Source organism: Trachurus japonicus, chromosome 6, assembly GCF_045865225.1.
Source record: "Trachurus japonicus isolate A0001 chromosome 6, Traja_1.0".
Classification (NCBI taxonomy): domain Eukaryota; kingdom Metazoa; phylum Chordata; class Actinopteri; order Carangiformes; family Carangidae; genus Trachurus; species Trachurus japonicus.
The window spans coordinates 9,413,750-9,426,788 of NC_140912.1; the positions used below are offsets into that span (position 1 = coordinate 9,413,750).

General features: G+C 42.4%; 1 protein-coding gene across 13 annotated transcripts in view; it reads left to right on the forward strand.

The window, feature by feature from the left end:
* The window catches only part of LOC146985563 (kinesin-like protein KIF21A), a 55,018-nt gene extending 42,597 nt beyond the window's left edge, over positions 1-12,421 (forward strand). For 4 of the 13 annotated variants that reach the window (XM_085778616.1, XM_085778618.1, XM_085778620.1 and 1 more), the window contains 10 exons: positions 213-267; positions 367-569; positions 1,235-1,360; positions 4,885-5,021; positions 5,573-5,747; positions 6,461-6,625; positions 7,424-7,541; positions 7,756-7,926; positions 8,749-8,948; positions 10,511-12,421. In XM_085778616.1, coding sequence (XP_085634742.1) covers positions 213-267; positions 367-569; positions 1,235-1,360; positions 4,885-5,021; positions 5,573-5,747; positions 6,461-6,625; positions 7,424-7,541; positions 7,756-7,926; positions 8,749-8,948; positions 10,511-10,601 — 1,441 coding nt within the window. In that variant the 3' untranslated portion in view covers positions 10,602-12,421. Of the gene's footprint in view, positions 1-212; positions 268-366; positions 570-1,234; positions 1,361-3,012; positions 3,145-4,131; positions 4,204-4,884; positions 5,022-5,572; positions 5,748-6,460; positions 6,626-7,423; positions 7,542-7,755; positions 7,927-8,748; positions 8,949-10,510 lie in introns of all 13 variants that reach the window. The other 9 variants (XM_085778617.1, XM_085778619.1, XM_085778621.1 and 6 more) reach the window with 3 other exon arrangements.
* The last annotated feature ends 618 nt before the right edge of the window (positions 12,422-13,039 follow it).

The window sequence follows — 13,039 nt, forward strand, 5'->3', positions numbered from 1 at the left end:
TTATGTATCTTGTATGTAATGTTGCATTATGTTCATGTAGTTTGTTACCTGTGACTACATTTGATTTTATTTTTGAATATTTTGTACCTTTGTTTAAAGCAGAGTGAGCTCATCTTATTCTCTGATTTAGTTGGAGGCTGTTGTGCTACTTTGTAAAAGGTCAAGTGTGTTTTTATAGTTACTCACATATAAAACTCATGTTTTCCCTCCAGCACTTTAGCATCAGATCTCATGAAACTCTGCGGAGAGACCAAAACAAGGAATAAGGTATTGCACAGTTTATTGCGTTTATGCCTCAGTGTCTGCAGAAATCGTTACCTCACCAGTACTTTTTCATTCTAACTTCCCTGTATCTGTGCTGCACAGGCTCGAAGGAGGACCACCACTCAGATGGAGCTGCTGTACGCAAACTCTGACTCTGCCCCTGATGCGCCCACCACAGACTTCTCTGGTCCCATGCTGCCGTTGGCAGAGACACCGGATGGGGGAGGAGACACGGACACGTCAGGCTCATCAGTCAGGGACTACACCGCTCTCTCCCCCGGCTTTTCCTCTAAAATGGGCAGCATGTAAGTCCAGGCCCGGCACTCTTTTCTAACACATTAATTGCTACCTACTTGCTGCCTGCATGTTTGATGTTGCCACTACATTCTCTGCTTCCTTTAATGTTGTTTCACATTATTCATGAGTCTCCTTGCATTCAATGACTGTATCCTCCTCCACCTGATGAGGTCTTTGAGGTAAAAGCATGCAGACTGGAGCAAATATTAACATTTATATGCCTTACTTGTTATTGCTTCATAAACTATCCTTCTAATCCCTTATTAGAGCTGAGTGATGCAATGAAAGCAAATATTTTAACAGGCTGCTTTAACTGGATTGTGAAAGGCCATGCTTTAAACCCAAGTGTACATTGACTTGAGTGTAAAACAGAGCTTTGGCTGACAGTGATCCATCAGCAGATACAGTAGTGCAGTTATATGTTAGCGAAGCTTAAAACCTGCACAGTATCCTCTGTAGTTAAAACATGAGCTTGGCCACCAAGACCCACCTCTGTTTTGGGACTTTAAACATCAGGTAACTGTGTTTCTGTGTGTACTGCATGCTCATCTCCTACTGTAATTGTTGCCATTATTTTATGTTTGTTTTTACATCCTTCTGTTGTTTTTTATTATTATTTCTGCATACTGTCTTTGTGTTGTTTGTGGACGAATTGATGAAACTGAACGATCAGTTCTGGCTCCAGAACCTCGCCAGGGGTGGAAAGGCGAGCTCCAGAGCCTTCGCCACTCTCTCGCAGGAAGACCTATGACAAGGCGCACGCATCGGCCGACAGGGCAAAGGTCAAGGAGATTAAACAGTAAGAGCTCGGTGCCGACGTCGTGGGCTGCAAAGCCGAGGGAAAAAAAGAGAGAAATAACTTCAACTTCAACTCTACTAATACTTCCTCTCTCCGTTTCCTGCTTTGGAGAAGCATGTGGTCTCAACTAAATCAACGATGCTCTTGACCTGGTGTGATAATCTTTGACCTACCAAGTTCTATGCTGAATTTTAAGTCATATTTTTTCCTGGCTAACTTCTTTGAGCCATAATGGTGACAATTGGTGAGATTTATTCTCTTTTCACTGCTGGTGCATTTGACTCAAATTCAGTGTTCAACTTGCTTATCAGTCCTTCTGCTGCTGAACATGTTCATTATTGAAGAAATCTCTGTCCTGTCCCTGTCTTTGTCTTCAGAGTTGATTCTTGTTAGTGAGGTAGAAAGTGCTGAGTGAACTGATCATGCACTGACAACTCAGAATACACAGCAGAGGACTTAATATAGCAGATGAATGGATCTATTTTATGATAATAACCTACCTCTGGGTAATAATCACTCAGTTAGTCTAGTCGTATTCAAGTTTCTTTAAGCTTCTGTTGGCATGACATGCACACGCTTACCTCTGTGCTTTGTACACACAAGCTGTTGGACACATGCATGGTACTGTAAGTCTGTGCATGTGGTCAATATGAGAACTGAATATCGCTGCATTCATGTCATAAGGAAAAACCAGTAAATGCTATGTTTTTAATTTAAAAAATGGTGGTCAAGACCACTGCCTGACAACAAAGGTTTCCATCAGCACGGAGAATGACTCATTCTTACTGTATGCACACAACAAACAAAACAACTCATTCTTACAGTATCACGTGGCTTTTGGGGATTTTGCAGAGAGGATAATTAAGACAAAGCAAACAAGTTGTTGTTTATTTATAAAAATGTCTCTGACCAGACTTGAACCAGGCTGCTGCAATTACATGACATGTGTTTTGTCCACTGGGCCACTAGGACAGCACACAGAATTAACCCCCGAGGCTACAACACGGCATTTACTCTGCCACCTCCCTCAGGCTAAACATGTCATTTTTAATGGACAAGGAACTAATTTGTTGTTGTTTTTTTTTACACTGTGCAGTAAGCTTTAAACTTCACACAAGCCTGGCTATTATTGTAGTTTTGATACTTAGGTAAAACCTGTTCTATGTTATTATTATTTACATCTTCAAACTGAAAATTGTGTCCTTGCCATTTTACAGAGGAAAGATGCATTGTGTTAAGCTTTTGACTTGGGTTTCATAATAAAGCTAACTTGAAATGACTTAATGCTGGGACTAGTCTACTGATCCACCTCGGATATGTTTCCTCTCAACTCTCATCAAATGTTTTTGTGGATTTCTGTTGAGACACCTCTATCACTGGCTGCTCTGAAATATTATTACTGATAAGCACAGTGAAGCGAATCGAGCAGGACGCCTCAGCCACCTTCATACCTTCAGATGAGTTTGAATGTGCAAACAGTTTACTGTCAGGCTGTGCTGACAGTTGCTCCCCTATGACGTGAATGCAGCATATGTGTCCTCCTTCTGTCTTCATGCAGTCCTCCCACACTTCTGCCAGCAGTGTGTAAACAGCTTAGCACACACTTTAATTATGCTGCGGCTTAATTGGCAGCCCCACTGTCTTCTTCACAGCCCAGTCACCAGGAACCCGAAGAGCAGCCCACCACTTCCTGTCCCCCCGACCGCTCGTCCTAGTAACCACGTCGTCGTCTTTAGCCGTATGACAGGGTATCTGGGGCGTACCGCGCGTGTTCTGCAGGATAAGTAAGAAGTGAAGATAAGTAAAATTGACATTAGCCTGACACGGTGAGAGATTTGAGCTGGACCCCTGCACTCCAAAATCTGTCAGTTTGTTAAATGCTGGACCAATGTCTCATTTGCAAAGTTGCAGCGCATTTCCTATTAATGTAGCCATGAAGCACACATGTTGATATGTACAAGCACATGTTTGATCATGGAGTGCAGTGTTGTCATCATTTTGGTTAGTATGTAGTTTTTTGCAATCCTGGGTGCACACTGTAGTGACCATACTAGTGTTGTCATAACATATTTCTGCAGATCATTTTACAAAGGGCAGGCCTGAGGATTTATGTTTCATCTTTCATGCAGCCATTCTTTTCCACCCGTTCAGCATTAATAAATGTAATGGGAAATGTCTTCAAGCCAACAGGTTGTAGCAAACGTAGCAAAAACAATGCACTTATGTTGGTTGTTAACAGTGATGCCCCACCAGCTTTTGCCTACCTCACCAATTCCGCACAGTGACCAACACTTGGCCTTGATATCCTTCACCCAATAGTCTTCATGATGTAGTTGGGATAACACCAAGATTTCAGTCATTTATCCTGATAATTCTAAATATTTATGCATACATGTCTGTCAGACTTAAGGTGTTGAAGCAAAATAAAAGTTGTGTTAAAGTCATGGACACTACTACAGTAAAGCAGACTATATACTGTAGATCTGATGTGACTTGGAATCAGTGGCTGTATAGAAGATAGAAAACATTATTATTTCAGACCTGTTAAACCACTGGTATGATGTAGAGTAGACTGAAGTTATATGATAAGTGGTTTTAAATTCATTTCATTTCATTTCTGATCAATGATCTCAAACTAGAATTAGTTCTTAAAGTGCAGTTGTACTAAATAATGACTGACAAGGAACATGAACTTGATAAGAACAGGAACTAGTGTTTTAATGAGAAGATAATCAGCTCTCAGGTTTATGGGATACTCTCTTGCACTCCAGGATGGATGGATGTCTCCACCTGTCCAACCACACCCTCTGCCGTGTTTCCCCTCCTCCCTCCGAACAACCCAAGTACAACTTTATTTTTTATTCATCATGTGGTCCTCTACGACTCCACCAGTGGTGCTCAGGGCTGAGGTCAATCTGAATCACAGTTGCACATGGTGTGGACTCCACCAACCCTCTTCTCTTCATCACTGACACTTTCTGTGTGACATATCCGAATATTGATGTGGATCTGTGGCACACCACCAGCTCGCCCTGCTGCTCCTGATACTGATAGATACAAGTGCTATCACGCAGTGAATGTACAGTTACACTATCAGATGCCAATTTGTCAACACGAACACCCAATTAGAGATCGATCTGGTTCCTGTGATGCTATTGAACTTGCTTCCCCCTGATGATCCAGCACTTCTGCTTTCCAATGATCATCTGTCTCTGTCTCCCCGGGTGTGTTTTTTTTTATCTGTTACGTGAACATTCAAAGGTAAAGTGGTATTTTTAGATTGTTCTTCTTCAGCATAATAAGGGTGACTCTGCTCACAACTATCTCCTCATTTTCCCTTGGACTTTTACTGTCGTTCCTTTCTGTTTATGCAGCATCATGCTGATCAACCATGAGAGCTGCATGCCGTGCATGCCTCTGGTTGTATGGGTGTGATTTACATCTGTGCTGCACTCCGATTATTGGCCAGGATTATGTCCACACTGCGCCTATTGATGATGATGATGTGTGTATGTGTTTTCCAGGGGCGTCATTAACCCGGTGCCAGCCACCAAGAGCAGCCGCTCAGCAACTCTGCAGTGTGTCCACGTGGCAGAGGGACACAGTAAAGCTGTGCTCTGTGTCGACTGCACCGATGACCTTCTCTTCACTGGATCCAAAGGTCAGTGCTCACAATCCTCGCTCCTTCCCTCCCTCCTTCCCGCCTCCCTCCCTCCCTCCCTCCCTCCTTCCCTCTCTCCCTACTTCGCTCTCCACCGTCTTTCATCAGTATGCATTGCGTGTCTTGTTACAGTTCTAGTAATTTATACATTTTGACGCACTGTTATATAACAGCAAATAAAACCTGAAAGGAATTAATTAAGATTTTCATTTGCACTGCATACCAGAAAAGGAGCTAATGAAATAAAGTGGCATCGCACTTACTGTAGAGCAGAACCTGCATGGTGCAGGAGCTTTTAAACAGAAACCCCCAAAGTAAAAGAACAGGCAGTCAGCTCGACTGTAATTCTCAGTCATACCCACAGATAAATCAGCTTTTGTCCCCATGTGCTTTGTGTTTGGTTTAGTTAAAATGAGAATGCATTGTGGACCAGAATATCCCCATCAGTCTTGATCCTGAGCTGTTGTGCTTCAGTTTTGACTTCCTTTGGAGAGCACGCTGCTCGCTGTTTAAACAATGTAGTAGATGACAAGCTGTGTGTCCTCCTGCAGACCGGACCTGTAAGGTATGGAACCTGGTGACGGGTCAGGAGATAATGTCCCTGGCTGGTCACCCTAACAACGTGGTGTCAGTCCGCTACAGCTCCAGTTTGGTCTTCACTGTCTCGACGTCCTACATCAAAGTGTGGGACATTCGGGACTCGGCCAAGTGCATCCGAACTCTAACGTGAGTGTGACAGTCTCAGTGGACTGACTTTACATTTCACCACAACAAGCTACAGGAGACAACACACTGTTATGACAGGAATACAACCTTTTTTTTAAAGCAGAAGTAAGCGGAATATTTGTGTTAATATAAGTCTTAAATAGTTCTATCTTCCGACAGCAATCACTTATATAGAGTGTTTGGTCTGAAACACAGGTCTGTCAGTCACTCTGCTCTGCTGTAAGCCGAGGAGAAAACTTTCCTTGTATCCTACAACCTTTATCCAATGAGGAGAGAGAACGGCATGAAGGGGCGGTCCTCTCTGTGTGTACAGCCAAGGGATGCGCGTAACTGTGGTGTCGTAGGGACGAGGGCGGGGACTGCTAACTCCATCGGCTGACAAGAAGTTAGCCAAAACGACCGGATCGCTTACTTCTGCTTAAAATATGTAATTTCCATGTTGTATAACTTTACCTGACATTATTCTCCACACATTGTCACTCTTAAAATCAGTTCTTTTAAAATCTGTGAGAATACACAAATATAGAATTTTTTTATTGATCCGGGGAGTTTCTGTAGATGAAATGAAGAAAATAACCTCAAGTTCTTAATAAATAGCATCGGGCCTCAGAGTCTGCTGTCAAAGGGTCAACACAGTATCAGTCAGGTGGACCTGTTGTGCCCTTCAGGTGACTACAGCACAGTCACCCATGCTTCATGCTTGTTGTCCCCAGGTCCTCTGGTCAGGTTAATGTCGGAGACGCCTGTTCATCCAACACCAGCCGAACTGTCACCATCCCAGCAGGAGAGAACCAGATCAACCAGATCGCTCTCAACCCCAACGGGACGGTTCTGTACGCCGCTGCTGGAAACTCAGTCCGAGCGTGGGATCTGAGAAGGTGATCACACAGACTGCGTTACACTCTACTGTAGTTACACACAACAGCTCTCTAGTCTCTACACACATGACTCATTCAATGAGTTGCAATAAGTTTGTTGAATCAGGTCAAGATTTCTACTAAATGAAAATGGAGAGACTTGGAGGCTTTACAAGATTTCAATCATTTCTCACAACATAGGTTAAACTTTGAGACTGGTGATGTAGTGAAACAGGAATCCAATCGTCACATCCCTTTGTTAAATCATTATTCTGCTGTAACACCAGTCTGACACAAACCCTGCAGGCTGTGTTTATCATTCCCACCACCTCTTCTTCACTTCCCACAACACCACTGCACCATTTTCTGATGCCTCTCTCTCTCTCTCACACACACACACACACACACACACACACACACACACACCCTGAGTTAATACAAAGTCCAATCTGTTTTCTTTGCACACTGTTTAAAAACCTGACTGATATCTAATCCATCCCTGTCACCCATCGTTTATCGCTGACTGCTGTTATTGCCTTTTTTGCTCCTGTTATATAAATAAAAAGAGCTGGTAACTGTCAGACTGGATGATTCAAATACTTCAATCACTCTGACTTGAACAACGCAAACTTTAGTCTCTGAAACTTTTCTATGAGAACAGTTTACCTGTGCCGTTAAGGTTATATTATAACTCTTTTTCATGGATTCAAGTTTCATGTCAACTTTCCCCTCCTGATGGTAGAAGGCCACATTTAGACACTGGGATTTTGATGATTAAATCTTTGTATTGATTGACATTTATGACATTTTGTCTCTCAGGTTCGCCTCCACTGGGAAACTCACAGGTCACCTTGGTCCAGTAATGTGCCTGACTGTGGATCAGTCCGCAAACAACCAAGACCTGGTGATCACCGGCTCCAAGGACCATTACATTAAGGTGTGTGTAGCAATAAAGTTAGACTGAAACATCTTGAATGAGGACAAAGACAAACTGCATCACACAACACGATCTGCTTACCTTGCATGTGATAAAAAAAACTAATATTGTAAGTGTAAATAAAGAGCTACTGTGTGTTCCACAGTAAAATACTCTTTGACATACTTTTTCATATCCTACGTCTAACATGTGTAACGTGTTGTGGCTGTTGCAGCTGTTCGATGTGACTGAGGGCTCCCTGGGCAGCATCACACCTACACACAACTTTGAACCGCCACATTACGACGGTATCGAGTCTCTGGTGGTGCAGGGCAATATCCTCTTCAGCGGCTCCCGGGACAACGGCATCAAGAAGTGGGACCTGGACCGAAAAGACCTGCTGCAGGTACTGGATGACCAGAAATCCACTACAAAGACAGACTGAGGAGATGAGATGGTGGAGTCAGCTAAAGTAGATTTTTTTTTTGTGTATCATCTTTCAGCCCTGAGACCCTTTAGCGTGTTTTACATAACAAATGAAAAGGCATGAGAAGCTAAAAAGAAACAAGGAAGCACAAAAAGACATAAGATTTTCAAAGAAAAAGGTTATAGAATAATTAATAATTAATTAATAGAATAAAACAGAACAAAGGGAACAATAAAACAAATCTGCATTCACTGTGAAATTGGATGTACGAAATTAAACTTTGCTACCATCAGCGCTAAAACAGTGGAAATGATTTTATCTAACAAGATGTTTTAATTTGTCATGATTTTTTGGCTGATTAGCATTGCTGTCGTCTCAAATGGTTCCTTCCTGATATATGTGTCAAGTTAGTTGCTGTGATTTTGCTTAATGATTCAGATTTAAGAGAGTTTTCTCAGAAAGGCTGGGATGCTGCTTCAAAGGTTTTTCTATCGAAGACACATGAGAAACAGAACCTGTCATGTGTCTTCATATTACAGTTTGAAGGAAATGTGAATTTCAGGGTCTTTGCAGCAGTTAAAAGAATTCGCTGAAGCACACAAATGAAATTTATCGTCACACAAAGCAACCTTTCATCTGTAAAAATGTCCTGTTCTGCAGAGAGACTTTAATTTATCCGCTCAACTGCGGAGGAACCAGACTTCCTCGTGAGTTCTGGTGAAGTTTAAGAAACTTACAGCTGTTGATTGACTATATGTTGGCGTCAACGTTTCACACATTCATTTCTTTTCCTGCAACCAGCAAGTCCCTAACGCTCATCGGGACTGGGTGTGCGCGCTGGGCGTCGTCCCCGGCTCTCCGGCCTTGCTCAGCGGCTGCAGAGGAGGGGTGCTCAAGCTGTGGCACACGGACACACTGGGGACCCTAGGGGAACTCAAGGGTCACGAGAGCCCCATCAACGGCATCTCTACCAACAGCAACCACCTGTTCACCGCCTCAGAGTGAGTCTCACACACACTTGACTTTCTTTCCAGACCCTGATTTGGCTTCAAGGTAGTTTAGTGATAAATGTTAAAGCTATGGTCTACGATTTGAAAGAGTGATCATTATTATTAACGTCATTGAGACGGTGATTATGGCCCTATAGTCATTTTTTGTGTGTGAAATTATTCAATGTTGTGATTTTATGTTTTTTTGATGATGATAAGAACATATACTTTGTTCTTATACAGTAAAACATCCATGGTTTGGATGACATGCTCCTGAATTTCAGGAGTATTGTTATTGAATTTCAAGCAGTAAGCACTAAAGGGACTGAAATGTCTTCATCTTTTGACTGTGGTCATCAATAATTGATATGAACTCCAGTCAGGAGGTCACACACAGATTGATCACTGTTTCAATCTCAGTAATAGTCAAGTGCTTATTGATTTCCACCTCTTGGTTTCCAAGCTGCTGAGTCACTGTTGGTTGTAATTCTTTTAAGTTGACCAATGTTACACACTTCAGAGATCAGCATACCATTTATTGTCTGTCACTGTCTTAGCTAAAGGAGTTTCTCACCCCTTGGCACCAAGTCAGCCGTGTTGTGTCGCTGTCTTCTTCCTACTTCCACTACCTTTCTCTCTCTGATGGTTCTTTGTATCGACCTCTGGCAGGTTCGCATTACATTAAAGACCCGGCTTCTTGACATTGAGCAACCAATCAATAGGGCAACTGACCACAAAAAAGTAAAAAGAATTACAAGAAATCAAGGAAACAATAGCAAAATGCTGTTGAATCAGGAGCCAGCTTCACAAGCTACAGTTTCAAATTAATAGGTGACAATTGTTTATTAAAAGTCATTGCAGTCTGCATGCAAATGATGGTCACAAAACATGAGGGTCTGATGTAGTATGAAGGACATTTATTTATTTATGCACAAATGTATTATTTCTGTATTTATACGGTTCTGCTCTTATTGAACATCATACCACTTGGGATCATGATGCTCGTGTTCAACCAGCACATACTGTTTCCAACTGGCAGGTGATGTTCTGCCAGTCTATCTCACTTGCCGTTGAAATAGACAGATGGCGCTGAGAGGAATGGCCTCCAGTTCAAGCAGCATCATTAGCCACTTTTTGATCTTGGCACTGCTGCACATCCAGCAACAAGTCTGCCAACAGCCTCCCACTAGAAACCATTACATGGGGTTAGGTTAAGGTTTTTGCTCGCAGCTTGTTGCATGTAGATTTCATCAGGATAATTTCCTTCTGTCTGGTTTGCCAAGATAACCAATCCTGCTAATGTTCAGACCAGTTTACTGTACCTTATTAACATAATGGACAAAGAAATACATAAATAAATGTATAAAATCAGAATTAGCACTTTCATTTGAACATTTCTTTAGTCATTTAATTATTTTTCTCTGTATTTATTTAGTTATGCTACTCATTGTTTTGTCCTTGATACTGCTATTGCAGTTTGTGCTAAGCAGCTCACTCTCTATTCACATGGGTTGTTTCCATTATTATTTTCTGCATCTTATTCCTGTGTGTTCCTGTTTGTTCCTGTGTTTCAGTGACCGGACTGTGAAGATCTGGCGTGCGCGCGGTGGACTGGACAGCACCTTAGACGTGGCTGACAATGCAGATGAGGTGGCGAGTAACTGAAGGCAGCGCCGCCCGCTGGGTTTGAATCTGGAAGGACTTCAACGCCATCCTTTGATGCCGCTTCCCTGCACTTTGACCCCTCACCTCTGAAGCCCAACACTCACTCCTGACACTCGCGCACTGTCATTGCCATGTAAAACTGTGCTACTGTAAGAGGAAACGCTAAAGTACTTCGTCTCGAGAGAAACTAACACAGTAATTGTTTTGTTAGACTCTGCTCTATCAGAGGCTCCTGCTAATCAGGCTTAGTTCACTGTATTGTTAATGAGTCTTTGCGGTATAAACTTTTTTTCTCTCTCTCTTTGGCGCTGTAGACAGTTCTTCACTGAGGATCGTGAGAACTTGAACTCACAAGAGTCAGAAAATATCTCTGCAGCTCAGCATATATTCAGCGCTGTGCCAGGAAATGATACATCCACAGTTACCCAGGGGAAGGGTAGCAGTGTGTGCTTATTTTAGATTAGAAAAAAAGAGTTAAGTGTTAGAGGAGAAAAGGTGGCAGAGCTAACAGGTTGGTAGCTGGTCTTCACAACCCAGTTCGCCAGTTTCTTGGGATTGTTTTCTCTGCACTTGAAGCAGAACCAATGTACCCTGTGCTCCTTTCCCCCCGATGAACAAAAGTGGCTTTACTGTTAGTGTAAAAGACAAATCACCCTTAACTTCCCTCTCCTGCTTTTATGCTCCTCTCCTGTCGATTTCTGCTGCTGCTTTAGATCAGCAACCAAAATTGCGTGACTCTGTGTCTTTGCTGTCCTTCACTGCACATGTGAACAGAACATACATCACTGTCCCTCACACAAGAGTTTGACAAATGATATTATTCACTGTCTCGTTGAAAGAAAGATGAGAAGTTTAATACCACTCTCATACCTGTCACGTCATGTATCATCATGTTAAATGTAAAGCTACAGCCTTAGCTTAGCATAAAGACTGGAAACATGGTTAAACGGCTAGCCTGGCCCACCGGCTTCTTTGAAGCTTCTCATTTGAATATTGTGTCTTGTTTGCCAGGTTCAATAATTTACTTTTCCAAATCTATTTTTACACTGGTTGAAATGGATTGAACAAATGATATGCAAGCATAGTAAATGACATCTGGAGATGCTCTTTCCTGTTTCCATTTCTTATGCCAAGCTAAGCTAATTGGCTGTAGTTTCATGTCCTGTGCTGTTCAGACATGATGGTGTTATTGATGTTCTCCTCTAACACTCAGCAACAAAGGAAATGCATGTATTTCCCCACATGTTGAACTGTTCCTTTAACTCTTGAGCACTTGTTAAAATATACCTAATTAGTGTTTGACTGTAATTTAATCCTTCTTAAATATGAGCAGGGTCAGTGAGGATCTGCACTTGTCCATGTTTCATCGTGTGTAAAATGTTGTGCTCACCCTTCACACGTTGCTGTTAACACTCACTGAACCTACACCGCTGAGTTGTCGTCTGACTCCCACGCTGCTAAGTCGTGTGCTCACCCTTTTCCACCCTATAAGAGGGCTTCTAGTAATGGACTCCGGGTGAGGTCCGCTCGGTAACGTAGCCTTGTGTATGTGTATATATGTAATAGTATCTTTAGTTGTTTTTTTTGAGAGGAGAGGCCTTCAGACTCTGCCCAAATTTGTGAGCCTAACCACGTCGACTGACGTCTGTTTCTCAGTTCTGATCCCTGTGGGGCCTTCCTGGAGACTCCTGTGGTCTCCCCTGATGTAACTGATCTGTCTGTCACGATTGTGTGCTGTTACTTCTGAATGTTCGGTGAAACAGCGGCTGTAGGCATTATTCAAATACATATCTGATGTATGTAACTAATGTATTTAAAAATACCTGACTGAATGTTAAGTTCTGTGGGACCACCGATCTGAACATGGTCTCACTCGAGAGCCAATGGACCAGAATTGGCAGGAAGACTAGTGGCAACAATAATGCCTTGATGGAGCTTTTCCTCCAGTGAGGTGGCGAGTTGTGTTTAGTGGCCTACAGTTAGTTTTTTTTCCTTTTCTTTGTTTGTTATGCTATCCCTGTTCCACACACTGGGCGTTCCCCTCTGGAGTGTTAGTAGCCATTCCCACGTGGCGGACTATGTAGCGATTCTAATGTCAGATGCCTGGTGAGAATAAATGCCATCTGTCAAAAACAAACCGCTGTGTGGTTTTTAAAGGTTTATTTCTGCTGTTATTATCTGGAGCTTAGTATTATTAATATTGCTGGTTGAATGTTTTTCATAAATATCACAGAAAAAAAGCTGTTTCACGTTTGTATTTCTTGTTGCTTCTCAGCAAAAAGGTTCTGGTTCGATTCCCGGGCCTGGGGCCTACGTGAGTTGTCTCTGGGTTCTCCAGCTTCCTCCCACAGTCCAAAGACATGTGCAACAAGTGGATTGTCAACTATAAATTGCCCATAAATGTGAATACAGTACTGTATGACTGTGTGGTTGTTTGT